This window comes from Papio anubis, unplaced genomic scaffold (genome assembly GCF_008728515.1).
Source record: "Papio anubis isolate 15944 unplaced genomic scaffold, Panubis1.0 scaffold375, whole genome shotgun sequence".
In the NCBI taxonomy this organism is placed as follows: domain Eukaryota; kingdom Metazoa; phylum Chordata; class Mammalia; order Primates; family Cercopithecidae; genus Papio; species Papio anubis.
The window spans coordinates 18,266-33,051 of record NW_022163902.1 but is presented as its reverse complement, the minus strand read 5'-3'; the positions used below and the strand labels follow the sequence as shown (position 1 = coordinate 33,051).

Genomic DNA, 14,786 nt, shown 5'->3' with positions numbered 1-14,786 from the left:
AGCCGAGACCGCACCACTGCACTCCAGCTTGGGCAACAGAACGAGACTCTGTCTCAAAAAAAAAAAAAAAAAGAAAAGAAAAAAAAATGTAAAAGCTGTTGGAACCCCAAAACCGCTTTAAGCCTTGAGAGAGATGTGACTGTGACGTGGGTCACAGAGCCTGTTCTGCAGATCTGCCTCTTAGACTAGAGCTTAACCCTCTTCCCCATTGTTCCCGTTCTGTAAATGACGAGGAAAGACCAGAGACCGGAACTCCCCTCCCCATCACTGACCTTGTTGTAAATTAACTACCTCCTTTATTGCCCTGTACCTAACTCAGACCAGATGGTGGTATGAACAGAGACCCTGTGGCACGATCATAACTCACTGCAGCCTCGAACTCCCGGGCTCAAACAATCCTCCCACCTCAGCCTCCTGAGTAACTGGGACTACAGGCGTATGCCACCATGCCTGTTTTATTTTTTTAGAGATGGGGGTCTTGCTATATTGCTCAGGCTGGTCTTGAACTCCTGGCCTTAAGTGATCCTCCCACCTTGGCCTCTGAAAGTGCTGGGATTATAGGCATGAACCAGTGCACCTGGCCAAGGGCATGTTTAATGATGCCTGGCCTCCCTGCCTCCCTAGGGCCTAGGTTTCTTCCCTCCAAAGCCTCCCAGAGGTGACAGTGCCCCAGGTCACTGTCCACTGTCCTTGGCCGGTGCTGCAGTCTGCATGGCTTTGTGCACTGCCTGCCTCCCCTCAGAAGATCCAGCTCCTGCGGGGCTGCTGACTTTGTGTCTCACAGCTCCAGCAGCTCTGGGCCCATCCGTCTCAGTCCCCAGGAGACTACGGAAGGCAGCTGCAGAAACGATAATGAGACAGTGCCCCTGTTGGCAAGTAGCGGCCTAGGGTCCAAAGTAGGGAGCTTTGGGGAGAGTCTCCAAGCAAGCTCCAGGAAGTGCTCTCCCTCCAACCTGCAGCGTCCCCTCCCTGCCTCCACCAGGAAGGCTGGCCGAGAAGTTCAGCTCATCCCTCTTGCCACGTGGTGCTGACAAAGCCATCCTGGTGCTGACGAAGGCGAGGAGGGCAGGTGTCCAAGCTGACACCCTCTGTGGGTTCCAGGCTGCCTGAGGGGCCGTGGGTCCCCAGCAGGCTGGGAATTCAGAGCTAACCCCTGCGATGGGCCTGGGGAAAAGACAATAGAAATGGGGGAGGCACAGGGAGGTCCCCAGTCAGCTGGGAGCACCGTGGGAATTTTTGCCCACCTAGGCTCTGCAGGAGCAGCTGTTCAGGTGGGAGGGGGGGCAATGTACAGCAGGAGCAGGGGCATCGCGTTGGGCTGGAAGGGCACTGGGCCAGGCCTCCCCTCCTCTCCCCTCAAGGCCTGGGCAGCCAGAGCTCCCTCACTGTGGTGAGTGCACTCAGCCTGAGGCCTGTGCAGAAGCGTGGGGGTCTCTTCCCTCTGCCAGTCACATTTTTACCCTCCCAGGGCTGCCCTGCCTGCAGGGAACAGGCACCCTGGGAAGGGCAGACCACCACAGGTGGGGTCCAGGGGTGCTGGAAATTCCAGGAGCTGCCTGCCTATCACACAAAGTGGACGGGAGCTTCATGGGCCAGCACTCACTAAGTGCCCCCAGCATCCCTGGACCGTATCCCTGCGCAGGGAACTGTTACAACTTTACAGATGAGGTATTGTGAACTCTTTCACAGAGCAAGGTTCAGGCCATTGGCCCAAGGACTCACTGGAGGTCAGACAGAGCCCAAATGTGAGCCCAGTTTTGACCAACCAATCACTTCTCTGACCTTTCTCATCACCAATAGTAAAAACGCCCCCACCTCCCTGTGCTTCTGACCCCTCACCGTGCCCCTAAGTTCTCCTCATCCCCCCGCCCCGCCCCAAGGGTCCTACAACTTGTGAGATCTAGTGGCTCCAAGAAACCATATTTGCTGAAATGCCACTGCCATTCCCCTTGGCTACTGTCAGAGTTTTTCAGGGTGGTGCTACAGCCATCTCTTGCTAAGTGCCAAGCCCTGGGATGACAGGGATGGAAAAGACCTGCCCACTGTCCCAGGGAGTGAGTGCCTGGGCTGGTGAGGAACACAGGCAGGCACACAGGCATGGCTGGCTGAGATCGGGGCTGGGGATGGAGCTCATAGAGGCACCCAGCTGCCGGCCAGGGCCCCATCAGCTAGACCCCCTACCGCACCCACGCCAGGACACTGTCACCCCAGGCCAAAGCTGCAGAACAGGCTTTGTGTGCCCGGGGTTAGTGTCTGATCAGCACAAAGGACAGGATGGCGATTTCCAGGGCCCTGACCCACATGAACATTCCCCATGGCGCTTATTTCCACGTGGGGGAAAGAGAGGTGTCCCCAGAAGCCCAAAAAGTTGCCCTGGGAGCCAGGCATCCTGCCTGCCGTGGCCTAGGACTCCTGGGCCCTCAGTGATGCATCTGCCTTGGAGTGGGACCTGGTACTGGCGCCCAGCAGGAACAGGGCAAGGTCCCTTTAAGCCCAGCCTCACTCCCTCGGCCTGTTGCTATGTACGGGACCAGCTTCCTTAGCAACCACCTGGCCTCTTCCTGGGGCTTGGAGCCCTGGTTGCCATCAGCCATGGCTCCCAAAAAGAGTGTGAGCAAGGCAGGCAAGGAGCTTGAAGTCAAGAAGAAGAAAGGCAGCAAGAAGGAGCCGGTGGTGGCCGTGGAGCCGCCTCTGGCCAAGGAGACGAAGGAGTTCTACCACATCCAGATCCGAGACCTGGAGGACCGGCTGGCCCGGTACGTGGGCTGGCAGGCAGGAGTCTGGTGCCCTGGGTCAGACGCCCATGCTCAGGTGGCCCCCGTGTGGGTTTGGCCAAGGGGCCCTAGGCCTGTGTTCTGACCTCCCCTGGGATGTCCAGACCCCATCCCGTTTCCTCATTTCCTCATATGTACCTTTGGGAGGTTTCAAGATTTTAAGGGTAAATGGATTTCCCCACCTTCCCAGCTCCTAGAACCCTGGGCCCAGGATGCTAACTCGTGGCCCCGCCCCAGGCAATCCCTACTTCCCCCTGCCTCACTCCTGCCCCGTGGGATCACAGGCTTTATGAAAGGGTAGAAACAGCCCTCTGGCGGGTGGGTGGACCCCCGGTCCCACTTCCACTTCCTGGCAGTGGCGCCTGTGCCCCACTGACTCACCCAGCACATGACCCCAGTTGTTTCTCCATGCTGGGCCTCAGTTTCCCCAAATGTAAGTGGGGAAGGTTGATTCCCCCTCCATGGATGTGACATTCTATTCTAGAGCCAGTTTTGTGTGTGACATGGTGGTGGGGGGAGATCCTCTAACTCTTCATTCAGAGCCATGTTCACCTGCCCATCCTTTTCTTATGTTACAACCAGTTTCCTCCCAGTTGTGAGGTACCAGCCCCAGTCTCAGGGTGACCTTAAAAGACAAACCAGTAGGCAGCAGCTCTTCCCCACGTGACTGATGCTGTGGGTAACCACAGCTAATGCTGACTCCCTCGTGGTGCCAGGCAGGCCACATACTGGTGCCCACTGAGTCCTCACAGCAGTCTTACTAGAGAGGTCAGATGTCATCCCCATTGCACAGATGGGGAAGACTGAGGCTCAGAGAAGGGAAGTCACCCCCAGGAAGAGGAGGCACCAGGATGGGAGCCCTGGCCTCCTGACTCCCCTATGCAAGATTTCTTCCTCAGCCCACACCCCTGAAATGCTCTGTGTGCAGTCACTATTTGAAAGATGTTGGTCAACTAAATTGTGATGCAAAACAACTTTCCAGGCCAGGCACAGTGGCTCACGCCTGTAATCCCACCACTTTGGGAGGCCAAGGTGGGCAGATCACCAGGTCAGGAGTTCGAGACCAACCTGACCGACATGGTGAAGCCCCATCTCTACTAAAAATACAAAAATTAGCCAGGCATGGTGCCATGCGCCTGTAATACCAGCTACTCAGGAGGCTGAGGCAGGAGAATCACTTGAACCCGGGAGGCGGAGGTTGCAGTAAGCCGAGATTGTGCCACTGCACTCCAACTTGGGTGACAGATCAAGACTCCGTCTCAAAAAATAAATAAATAAATAAAATGTAAAAAAACAAAAACAAAAACAAAAAAACTTTCCAAGTAACTTCGGTTATTCTATTGAAAACCAGTAAACTGGTTATGTAATACTGATTAAAATTAACATACTTCCCTTGAAATTCACAAACTTCCCTTGAGCTATCAGGTAGAATGTATTCAAGGCAAATGTATTTTTTTTTTTTTTTTTTTTTGAGATGGAGTCTCGCTCTGTCGCCTGGGCTGGAGTGCAGTGGCCGGATCTCAGCTCACTGCAAGCTCCGCCTCCCGGGTTCACGCCATTCTCCAGCCTCAGCCTCCCGAGTAGCTGGGACTACAGGCGCCACCACCTCGCCCGGCTAGTTTTTTGTATTTCTTAATAGAGACGGGGTTTCACCATGTTAGCCAGGATGGTCTCGATCTCCTGACCTCGTGATCCGCCCGTCTCGGCCTCCCAAAGTGCTGGGATTACAGGCTTGAGCCACCGCGCCCGGCCAAGGCAAATGTATTTAACAGAGTTATTGGGTGCTTACTATTTGCCAAGTTGTCTGCCAGGCCCTGAGAATACAGAGGTGGAGGAGAGGGACATGTTCTTAGGTTTTGACCACCCAGTGGGACAAGGGCCAACTTACAGGAGAGCACCAAAGAGAGGGCCACAAATATGGCTCAGGGCCAAGAAGGGTCCACTGAGAAGAAAACACCAGGGTTACTGGATGGAAAAAGGTAAGGGAGATGCCAGGTACAAAGACTTGGGATTGGAAGGTATGGAAGAGTTATGGAGGGATGAAGAGCTGGCTGACGGCAGCAGGCATTGTGGCTAAGAGCCTTGATTCTGGGGGTCAGACTGACTCAGGTTCAAGTCCTGGCTTTGCCACTTACAAACTCAGAGTTCCTTTATCCTTCTGAGCCTCAGTTTCCTCATCTGTCAAACAGGTATAAAATCATCATAGTATCTACATTCTTATAGGTTGTTGTAACGATTTAACAAACACACTGCACGCCTGCTATGTGCCAGGCACAGGTGTTGGGGACATACTTGTGAACATAACAAGGCTCTGCCCTCATGGAGTTTGCATTCTAGTGATGTAATGAAAATAACATGCTAAGCACAGGCATTGGCTGCAGTCATGACTGTCGGATCAGGGGGCATAGTGGGAGATGAGGCTGGATTCTGATCACAAGGAATCTCAAAAGCCCCTTTGCAGGACAGGGGGTCCAGGAGAGTGGGCCCAGCTGCACCGGAGGCCTGGCTTGCCCAGCCAGACCCCTGGACCACGGCCCCACCCCCGCTCCCGCCCCAGGTACCAGCGGAAGTGGGATGAGCTGGCTGTGCAGGAGAAGCTGTTCCGCCAGGAGTTCGAGCAGCTGGCCAATAACAAGAAGGAGATTGTGGCCTTCCTCAAGCGCACGCTCAACCAGCAGGTGGACGAGATCACAGACCTCAATGAGCAGCTCCAGAACTTGCAGCTAGCCAAGGAGATGGAGAAGGATGCCTTCGAGGCACAGCTAGCCCAGGTGCGCCACGAGTTCCAGGAGACCAAGGACCAGCTCACCACGGAGAACATCATCCTTGGTGAGGAGGGAACTGGCTGGCAAGCCTGCAGCACACATCCTAGCTCTATCACTGACCCTGTTTCTCACCTGGGGAAACAGGGATAATAGCCACGTGCTGCTTGGCACGCACTGTCTTCCTTAATTGTCCCAGCAATCCTGCGAAGCTGGAAACATCCCCCAACCAGTTTGTAGACAAGGAAGCACCTCAAAAGGTGAAGTGTCGTGACCAAGGTCCCCCAGTTGGCAAGGGTTGTGAGGCTCAAATGTCAGACGGCATTAGAACCTAGCCCAGAGAATATATACAGTCCAGCTGCCGGTTGGGCGTGGTGGCCTACGCCTGTAAACCCTGTGCTTTAGGAGGCCAAGGCGGGAGGACTGCTTGAGCGCAGGAGCTGGAGACAAGCCTAGGCAACATAGCAAGACTCCATCTCTACCAAAAAAAAAAATACAAAAATTAGCCAGGTGTGGTGGTGCACGTATGTAGTCCCAGCTGCTTGGGAGGCTGAGGTGGGAGGATCTCTTGAGCCTGGGAGGTTGAAGCTGCAGTGAGCTGTGATTGTGCCACTGCACTGTAGCCTGAGTGACAGATTAAGATTCTGTCTCAAAAAAAAAAAAAAAAAAAAATACAGTTGTTGTTGTCAGTCACTTTCATGAGAGTATCAAGGAAGGCTTCCTGAAGGAGGTGGAACCTGAACAAAGCTTCATAAGATTCACGGAGGGGTGGAGGGAGGGCAACCCAGATGAAGGCAGTAAAGGTGACAGGGCCAGGCAGTGTAGGTGGGGGATGGTAGACCTGCCCCACTGAGACCTCACAGGGCACACAGGAAGGGACAGGGACCTAAGGGCCATCTTTAAGGTCCTCGCCAGGCCCTGTCCTCTGAGGCAGCCCCTTATTGGGCCTTGTGCCCTGTGACGGCCAGGGGGGAAGCTGGCAGCCCTGGAGGAGTTCCGGCTGCAGAAAGAGGAGGTCACGAGCAAGTTTACGTTGCTGGAGGAGCAGGTGCGGAAGCAGGAGAATGAGTTCAGGGACTATGCGTACAACCTGGAGAAGAAGTCGGTGCTGGACAAGGACAGGTGGGCAAGCGGGGCACCCTTTGGGGCCTTTGGAGCCTTCATCCCTGGGACCACGAACATCCTAGTCTTCAGGCCCCAGCTTCTAACTGGGGCGTTAGATGGGGTAACTGACCCCTGCCCCCACAACCTGCTACTCCTTGGAATCCCAGCTGGTGATTATGAAGGGGTGGGAGAAAGGGAATAAGCTCCCAACTGCAGTCCTCACGCTGGCATTGGAGACTCCCAGGGCTTCCTTTTGCCACGTACTGGGATTAAATCATGTTTCCTTAATAGGGGAGAGTACACTGAAATGATACCAATTACAAAGGTCCAGAGGATCTACAGGGAAAGCCTCCTGCCTATAGCCCCAACCCTCCCTGGGAGAGAGTATGCTGGTGTTTAACAGCCCTAGGTGTTCTGGGAACCTCACAGAGGAAAGGGTGTGGCCAGGGCTTGTGCCCGCTCTGTCTGACCCCTTCTCTCCCACCTTTCTGGCCAGACTGAGGAAAGAAATCATCCAACGCGTGAACCTCGTGGCCAGTGAGTTCCACAAGGTGACCACGAACCGGATGTGGGAGACAACGAAGCGGGCCATCAAAGAGAACAACGGCATTACCCTGCAGATGGCCAGGGTCTCCCAGCAAGGCATGAAGCTGCTGCAGGAGAATGAGCAGCTCAAGGGAAGCCAGGGCAATCTGTGCAAACAGCTGGAGCTGCTGGAGAACACCCAGAAGGTCATGGCCAGGCACAAAAGAGGCCACCAGAAGGTGCGCCTGCAGGCCTCAGTACAGGGCATTTGGCATACAAGGCAGGAGGCCGCCCTGGGGACCCTGCAGGGAAAGTCAAGTCAGGAGGGAGGGAGGCAGCAGAGAGAGGACTGGGCCTCCTGTGGGGGCTGCAGGGCGCTGGGCCTAGCTCTGGATTGTATTTACTTAAAACCCCCATAACTTATGGAAGCAGAGCCCAGTCCTGGAGAGCTCACTGGTCGCTCTGCACGGGGGAGCAGGGGAGGCCTGGCTGTGTCCGCAACTGGGGGACAGGGCTGGCTGAGGGCATGGCCACCTGTCCGCACCCGCAGATTATCCTCATGCTGACCAAGAAATGCCAGGAGCAGCAGCAGGACACCAAGGAGGCCGAGCAGCTGCGCCTCCTGCTGAGCCAGTTGGAGCAGAGATCCCTGCAGCTGCAGGGGGACAACCAGGCACTGAAGTGCGTATGGCCCGCGGAGGGGTGGGTGGTGGGTGGCGGGTGAAGGCTGGGGCCAAGCTCCGACCCAGCTCTTTCTGATCTCACGACCCAGGCCAGTGACTTCCCCTCTCTAGAGGAGCCTGCCAGACAGGCTGAGGACTTGGGGCTGGATGGGGGCCCCTCTGGGCTTGGAGAGAAATGGCAGGGCCCCTGGCCCCAGGTGGCGCCAGTCCTGGGGAAGGGGGAAGGCTGTTGACTCATCCCAGTTGGGGTCCAGGAGCCAGAGAGACCAGATGAGCTTGCAGCTGGGGCAGCAGCAGGGGGATCTGCAGCGGCTACAGCAGGAACTGGCTAATGAGCAGAAGGTTCGGGCCAGCCTGGAGGCGGCCCTGGTCCAGGCCACCTCCTTCCTCCAGAACATTCTGCAGGTGAGCAGAAGGGAGGGAGGGAGGGCGCAAGGGGGTGGGGGAGTGAGCCCAAGATGTAAGCTGCTTGCAGAGAAGAGGCTGCCTCAGGATCAGAGGCCCCTCTTTTCCCTGAGAGCCTCCTGGAAAGTCTGTCCTTCGCTGATTCTGGCCTTCAAAGATCCCTCCAAGGTCTTAAAGGAGCTGGATTCCTTCTCTGAGGCTCTGAAAGGTCTCAGGCCTCAGTCTTCCCGACTGGAGAATGGGTATCCCACCAGAGACAGGGAGAACTTCGTGGAAACGGGGCAATGAGGTTGGAGGTTCCTGGAGGAGGGTGGGTATTGGGGCCACTGTGGGCCTGCTGCCACCCCACCCTCACCAACAGATGCACCCCGATGAAGAGGACAGCGACTTCGACGTGACATTCCAGCTATGGCACAAGGAGATGCTGCAGCAACTGCTGGTCATGCTCAGCTCCACTGTGGTCCCGAGACCCCAGAAGGCTGGCTGTCCCCACCCGGAGTCTCAGTCCCATGGCCCACCCAAGGAGAGGTGAACAAGTGGCCCTGTGTGGCCTCAGAGGCGGTCATAGAGAGCAGGGCAAAGGCATGCAGCCATGGGGACAGTGCTCGGCTCACCCTGGGCCAGAAACCTGGCTCGTGGAAGGCTCTGTGACCCTCGGTCCCCTCCCCACAGTCGGCCCAGCATCCAGCTGCCCAGGACTGGGTCTCTGCTGCCGCAGCTCTCTGACATCACCCACTACCAGCCGGGGGATCTAGGCCTGGTACCTCGCCAGGCCCACATCCCACCCAACCCCCAGGACCTCAGGCTGCTGTCATATATCACCCGTGTGGGGACCTTCCGGGCACATAGCAGCCCTGAGGTGAGGGTACTAGGGGCCCCAGTTAGCCAGTCCTGGGAGCAAACTGAGGCTCTGCCAGGCCACAGCTGTGTGGTCCTGGGGATGTAACCAGACCTCTCTGAGCCTTCCCATCTGTAAAATGGGCTGAAGAAAGGGGTGGCCAAGCCTCAGTGGGCCAAGGCATGCTCACACATGCCCTGGGAGGGGGGTTGGCTGGACCCTGTTGTTCCCCCCCACCAGCAGAGTGGGATCCCCCTGAAGAGGCCTCAGCTTCCAAGCTAGCATCTTTTTTTTTTTTTTTTTTTCTTTTTGAGACGGAGTCTCACGCTGTCACCCAGGCTGGAGTGCAGTGCCGCAATCTCAGCTCATGGCAGTCTCAGCTCACGGCAACCTCCGCCTCCCGGGGGTTCAAGTGATTCTCCTGCCTCAGCCTCCCAAGTAGCTGGGATGACAGGCGTGCGCCACCACGCCCGGCTATTTTTTGTATTTTTAGTAGAGATGGGGTTTCACCATGTTGGCCAGGCTGGTCCCGAACTCCTGAGGTCAAGCAATCCCCCAGCTTCGGCCTCCTAAAGTGCTGGGATTACAGGCGTGAGCCACTGCGCCAGGCCTCCAAGCCAGCATCTTTAATCTTACAGATACGTGCCCCTGCTTCTCTAAAAAGGCTCAAAACGTTTAGTCTTCCTGAAGTTCCCCTACGTTCCAAATAGGACACAGAGAGAAGAACCTACTTCAGAAATGGACTGGTCCAGTCACAGTCACCCCCACTTTAATCCGCAGGCAGCCTGGAACAGTCTAGAGGACAGTTGTATAAAAAGTAGATACCAAGGCTGGCATGGCAGCTCTGTGGCCCTGGCTGGGTTGGTGGGCCCTACAGTCAGGCGGGCAGCCATGGCCACTGGTGTCACGGCCCCAGTGAGGGCCCCTGGCTTCGCTCACGAATGTGGTCCAAGATCAGGTCGGTGGCTCGATCCAGCAACAGAGGCAGCAGCTCCTGCTCAGCAGGGGAGAAGCAGCCCAGCACATGGGCCTGTACCGCCTCAGGGTGTGTCGGGCGCCCGATGCCCACCCGCAGCCTTGGCATTGCCTGTGGGAGAGCCAGAGAGGCCCAGGAAGCTTTGGCGAGGTGCTGGGGGACCCCTGGCCCACCCGACCCAGTTGCACAACAAAAGGGTAGACTCACATTGGAGTTGAGGCAGCTAATGCAGGAACGGACTCCATTGTGGCCCCTTCAAGGGATATGGGAGGGGCAGTTAGTGCCTCCCTGGGGCAGTGTCCTTCCACCCCTCCCTGCCCCGGCTGGGTCAGAGCAGCCCATTTCCTGTGGAGACTGGGTCAGCAGCCCTACTCCACCCCAACTGGGAGGCCTGAAGCCCTATCCCAACCCTGACCATCTCAGGACCTCACCTGGCACTGCCCCCCAGCTTCAGAGCCAGTCTCCCCAGGGGCTTGTCCAGCTCATCATGCACCAGGTACACTTCCTCGGCAGTCAGCCCAAACAGCTCCGCTTAGCACAGGGAAACGGCAGCCCTGGTTACGGCCCATCTGCCCAGAGGGTCACTGTCCAGACTCCCATGATGAGGGGCCACAACTAATCAATCCCACTTCACTTATAAAGAAACGGAGGCCCCCACAAGTACCCAAGGCCATGCAGCAACTGGAGCTCAACAGGTACTTGGAGGTGAACCCGCGGATCTGTCACAGCCAGTCCCGCTCTGGCCCCTGCACTCCCACCCTCACCCCCCACCCCCTCGGCCGGCCCGCCCGTCCCTGGCGCTCTCAACTCACCAGCCCGGGCCACGCTGCGCCCGTTGGCATTCATAAGCCGCCGTGGCCGGAGCAGGACCAGCTGGGCATCCCCCAGCGGGGCCAGGGCGAGGTCGGCGGCACAGTGCCGGTCGCGCGTCCAACTCTCCGCCACACCCAGCCGCCGCGCCAGCTGCCCCAGCACCGCCATGCCTACGCTGTGTCGCGTGCCGGGCAGTCCGGGATTCCCCAGGCCAGCCACCTGCGGGCGGCACCAGGGAAACTGAGGCCCAACAACTCTCGCCACCCCCGACCTCACAGCGTCCCGTGGGCTCTAAAGCAGAGGAGCGGAAACGCAGAGCAACGCTGCAGTGGGGAAGGGGCGCGAAGAAAGGGCCCAGAAACCCGACCCCCGAGAACTCCAGAAGGCTGGGCAGGCAGGGCGCCCTAGTGCAGGAACGGAGCTTCTGGAAGTTTGGAGCCCGTCGAGCACCGGACCCACCAGTTAAGAAAACAGAGCAGCAATTTGGGGGCACTCGGCTCCCGGGACATAATGGCCGAACTGAAGCTAGGGACCAGGAGCCCCTACGTCGCCGCCCCACGCCACTCACCATCCACCGCTTCCCCGGGGGCCGAGGCTCCAAAACGCATCGGCTCATGGCTCGACTCAGCCACTGTCCGGCGCCCAAAAAGCCGCGCGGCCTCATGCTGCCCCCATTCCCGGCCCGGACACCACCCCCTGACGTCATCACCCCGCAGCAGCCAATCGCGTTGCCATTTGTTTGGCGTCGACCGCCAACGTCCAATCCGAGCCGGGCTGCATGGCCGCCATGCTTCTGAGGGGCGGAAGCGGCGAGGTGGTGGCCGAGTCCGGGAGCCCAGGCGCCTTCAGTGGCGCGGCGTCACAGTGTCCCTGCGGGGTTTGTGTGGGACGCTTGGAGCTCTTGCTTGACCTTCGGTTGGGAGGCGGAAGCCTTGTTATGCTCCCGGCTATGGCCCTGCCTCGCGGCGAAAATCTGGCAAGTCCTTTCCCCGATGTAGGCCTCAACCTCCCCAGCTAATAAAAGTTTTCTACCTCCCTCCGGCTCAAAAAGCTTGGTTCCCGGGGGCGTGGCCAGAGGGGCGGGGCCTGTGGGCGTCCTGGTGATGGTGCCTAGCAACGTCAGGGCCGGGGCCGCGAGGTAGTTGGCAGAGGCCTCGGGGTCCTCCTGGAAGGGGCCTTATGACAGATTCGGACGAGGTGCGGGCTGGGGAGAAGACTAACGCAAAGGCAGAGGGCCAGGCAGAGAGACCGAGGCTGGGTTCGCAGGAAAGGGTGAAGGCCGGGAGGGGCAGGGGCAGCAGTCCGACTCAGGGAAGGCCCTGGCCACCATGCCAAGAACCAGGGATGTGAGAGATCCTTGTAAGGCTCGGCGGCTGCTTGGACAGAGGTTTCTGGCTTGGGTAGCTGGTGAGGAAGGTGACCTCACCAAGATGGGAGAGCCTGGGGCAGAAGTCAGGTGAGGTGTTCAGTGTGGCCTGCTGGAGTCAGGGTCCTGAAGGGTACCCAAGGGGCTGTAGGACCCCCAAGGCCTGAGACTTGGGACCGGGCCTGAGCTGGAGACATCAGAGCTTGGGGTGTCAGTAGCCGGAAGTGGGAGCTGGGAAGGCCTAGGGGGGAGAGCAGATGGTGTTGTGTGAGGACCCTGATCCCTGACCTTGACCACAGGAGAGGGAGAAGGGCAGGACTGGAGAGGGACAGGTTGGCACGGCCCTAAGGGGAATGGGACTGGGAGTGCCACCGGACCCCCGAGTGGGAGTGCCTCCTTCCAGGCCTCATTTCTGCCTCTCCTCCCTCCCTGCAGAATGCTGGCGAGTATGTCAGTGGGTGGGGGTCATCTCGGGGGCCTGCTGCAGCTTGCTGTCCTTCGGTTCTAGGATGCCCTGAAGGTTGACCAGGGCCCCTCACAGGACATCCCAAAGCCATGGGTGATTCCAGCCCCCAAAGGGATCCTGCAGCACATCTTTGGAACCAGCCAGGTGTTCCAAAGCATCTGTGATGTAAAGCCAAAGGTCACGGGGTTAACAGTGCCCCTCAAAGTCAGGGAGTAGTGAGTGACTACCTTGCTTTGGGGTCCCAGGTTCCTGCCTGACACAGCCATTCCCATACTGTGCAGCTTTGAGCCACTTACTCTGTTCGGGCCTCAGTGAACTCAACTGTCTAATGGGGCTCTTCCACCTCAGTGGAAATGAGGCTGATGGCCTGGCTGGACTCCAGGAACACCAGCCTGCCCTCCCTGGACTTCTGTCTACTCCTCCTGCCTCTCTACCCAGCTCCCTTGCCTCCCACAATCCCCACCCCAGCCCTATGCTCTCGGCTGGTCCACAGTCAGGGCCACCCCTCTGCCTGTCCCCACTTTCTCCACAGCTACTCCAGAGGCCAGCAGTGCTTGGAGCAGGCAGACTGGGAGACAGCTGTGCTGTTCTTCTCCCGCGCGCTCCACCTGGACCCACAGCTGGTGAGAGGCAGACCTGGGTGGGCACAGACAGTTGCTGGAACATGCTTCCTCCCTCCCTGTTGCACCTGCCAGATCCCTCCTCTCAGGGCCACCAAGTCCCTGATGGGAATTGGGTGTCAACCCTCGGCGGGGGCGGAGACTTTCCCCTACCCTCCAGGGGGCGGATGGTGGGGAGGATCCAGCAGCCTGGGTCCCCTCACCCTTAGGTGGACTTCTACGCCTTGCGGGCCGAGGCCTACCTCCAGCTCTGTGACTTCTCCTCGGCTGCCCAGAACCTGCGAAGGGCCTACTCCTTACAGCAGGACAACTACAAGCACCTGAAGCGCCTCACCTTTGTGCTCTACCTACAGGTGCCTGGGGCTGCCAGGGCCGATGCAGGGCACACACCTCACACCACTGGCTTTCCCTCCAGGGGCTCTCCTGGCTCCTGGGCCCAGCTCCGTCTCCTTGGATTCCTCCTTGTCCCTGTGTCTGGGTCCCCACCTGCTGCCCCTCTCACCTCCAAGGCTGGTTTAATGCCAGGGTTGAGTCAAGTTTGGCAGCACTGTCCATTCGGGTTTCTGCCATAATGACAATGTCCAATATGCTACCCACCAGCCACGTGGAACTGTTGAGCCCTTGACATGTGGCAAGTGTGACTAAAGAACTGAATTTTATATCTTATTTTTATTTTATTATTATTGTTGTTTTTGAGACGGAGTCTCGCTCTGTCACTCAGGCTGGAGTGCAGTGGCACGATCTCGGCTCACTGCAACCTCTGCCTCCCGGGTTCACGCAATTCTCCTGCCTCAGCCTCCTGAGTAGCTGGGACTACAGGCACATGCCACCATGCCTGTCTAATTTTTTGTATTTTAGTAGAGACGGGGTTTCACTTTGTTGCCCAGGCTGGTCTCGAACTCCTGGGCTCAGGCAATCTGCCCGCCTCGGCCTCCCAAAGTGCTAGGATTACAAATGTGAGCCACTATGCCCAGCCTCTTTTTTTTATTTTAATTAATTTAAATGTGTATAGCCACACAAAGCAGTGGCTATTGTCTTGGATGGGATGGCACAGATCTAGAGTCCAGAGGCTCTAAGCACTAAAAAGCTCACAGTGACCCCCAAGTGTATTTCAAAGGAAAAGCAATATTAAACTATAAAACACCAACAAAGTGTTCCTTTTTTCCATTTTGATAATCTTGTTGTCTTTTTTTTTTTTTTTTTTTTTTTTTTTGAGACGGAGTCTTGCTCTGTTTCTGAGGCTAGAGCGCAGTGGTGCAATCTCAGCTCACAACCTCCACCTCCCTTATTCAAATGATTCTCGTGCCTCAGCCTCCCGAGTAGCTAGGATTACAGATGTGCATCACCATGCCTGGCTAATTTTTGTACTTTTAATAGAGATGGGTTTTCGCCATGTTGGCCAGGCTGGTCTCCAACTCCTGACCTCAAGTGATCTGCCCACCTCGGCTTCCCAA

General features: G+C 57.4%; 3 protein-coding genes across 7 annotated transcripts in view; 2 read left to right on the top strand and 1 right to left on the bottom strand.

Annotated features, from left to right (window-relative positions):
- Positions 1-2,482: 2,482 nt before the first annotated feature.
- LOC116273121 (cilia- and flagella-associated protein 157) lies at positions 2,483-11,916 on the top strand. Its single transcript, XM_031662065.1, has 9 exons — positions 2,483-2,756; positions 5,332-5,603; positions 6,505-6,658; positions 7,137-7,404; positions 7,716-7,846; positions 8,103-8,253; positions 8,615-8,781; positions 8,926-9,112; positions 9,730-11,916. Exons 1-9 carry the CDS (start codon positions 2,521-2,523, stop codon positions 9,799-9,801), a joined length of 1,638 nt encoding a protein of 545 aa, XP_031517925.1. The 5' UTR covers positions 2,483-2,520; the 3' UTR covers positions 9,802-11,916.
- Positions 9,695-12,870, bottom strand: LOC116273123 (probable peptidyl-tRNA hydrolase). 3 transcript variants are annotated; one of them, XM_031662069.1, is made up of 5 exons: positions 11,449-12,870; positions 10,880-11,099; positions 10,499-10,598; positions 10,275-10,320; positions 9,695-10,178 (listed from the first exon to the last, which is right to left on the bottom strand). In XM_031662069.1, exons 1-5 carry the CDS (start codon positions 11,584-11,586, stop codon positions 9,996-9,998), a joined length of 687 nt encoding a protein of 228 aa, XP_031517929.1. In that variant the 5' UTR covers positions 11,587-12,870; the 3' UTR covers positions 9,695-9,995. The 3 variants fall into 3 exon arrangements, with proteins under 3 accessions (XP_031517929.1, XP_031517930.1, XP_031517931.1); XM_031662070.1 differs by lacking the exon at positions 10,499-10,598 and having other exon boundaries at positions 11,449-11,602; XM_031662071.1 differs by lacking the exon at positions 10,275-10,320 and having other exon boundaries at positions 9,839-10,178; positions 11,449-11,602.
- The window catches only part of LOC101005918 (tetratricopeptide repeat protein 16), a 16,205-nt gene continuing 13,404 nt past the window's right edge, over positions 11,986-14,786 (top strand). For 2 of the 3 annotated variants that reach the window (XM_031662063.1, XM_031662062.1), the window contains exons 1-4: positions 11,986-12,077; positions 12,755-12,927; positions 13,245-13,335; positions 13,542-13,685. In XM_031662063.1, the coding sequence (XP_031517923.1) occupies positions 12,060-12,077; positions 12,755-12,927; positions 13,245-13,335; positions 13,542-13,685 (426 nt within the window). In that variant the 5' untranslated portion in view covers positions 11,986-12,059. The remainder of the gene's footprint in view (positions 12,078-12,754; positions 12,928-13,244; positions 13,336-13,541; positions 13,686-14,786) is intronic. The other variant, XM_031662064.1, reaches the window with a different exon arrangement.

Coding starts and splice junctions, on each gene's coding strand:
- LOC116273121 (XM_031662065.1), top strand. CDS start 2,521: ATGTACGGGACCAGCTTCCTTAGCAACCACCTGGCCTCTTCCTGGGGC. Junction 2,757..5,331: donor CTGGAGGACCGGCTGGCCCG/GTACGTGGGCTG, acceptor CTCCCGCCCCAG/GTACCAGCGGAAGTGGGATG. Junction 8,782..8,925: donor CATGGCCCACCCAAGGAGAG/GTGAACAAGTGG, acceptor CCCTCCCCACAG/TCGGCCCAGCATCCAGCTGC.
- LOC116273123 (XM_031662069.1), bottom strand. CDS start 11,586: ATGACGTCAGGGGGTGGTGTCCGGGCCGGGAATGGGGGCAGCATGAGG. Junction 11,100..11,448: donor CCCCGGGGAAGCGGTGGATG/GTGAGTGGCGTG, acceptor TGCCGCCCGCAG/GTGGCTGGCCTGGGGAATCC. Junction 10,599..10,879: donor GCGCAGCGTGGCCCGGGCTG/GTGAGTTGAGAG, acceptor CCCTGTGCTAAG/CGGAGCTGTTTGGGCTGACT.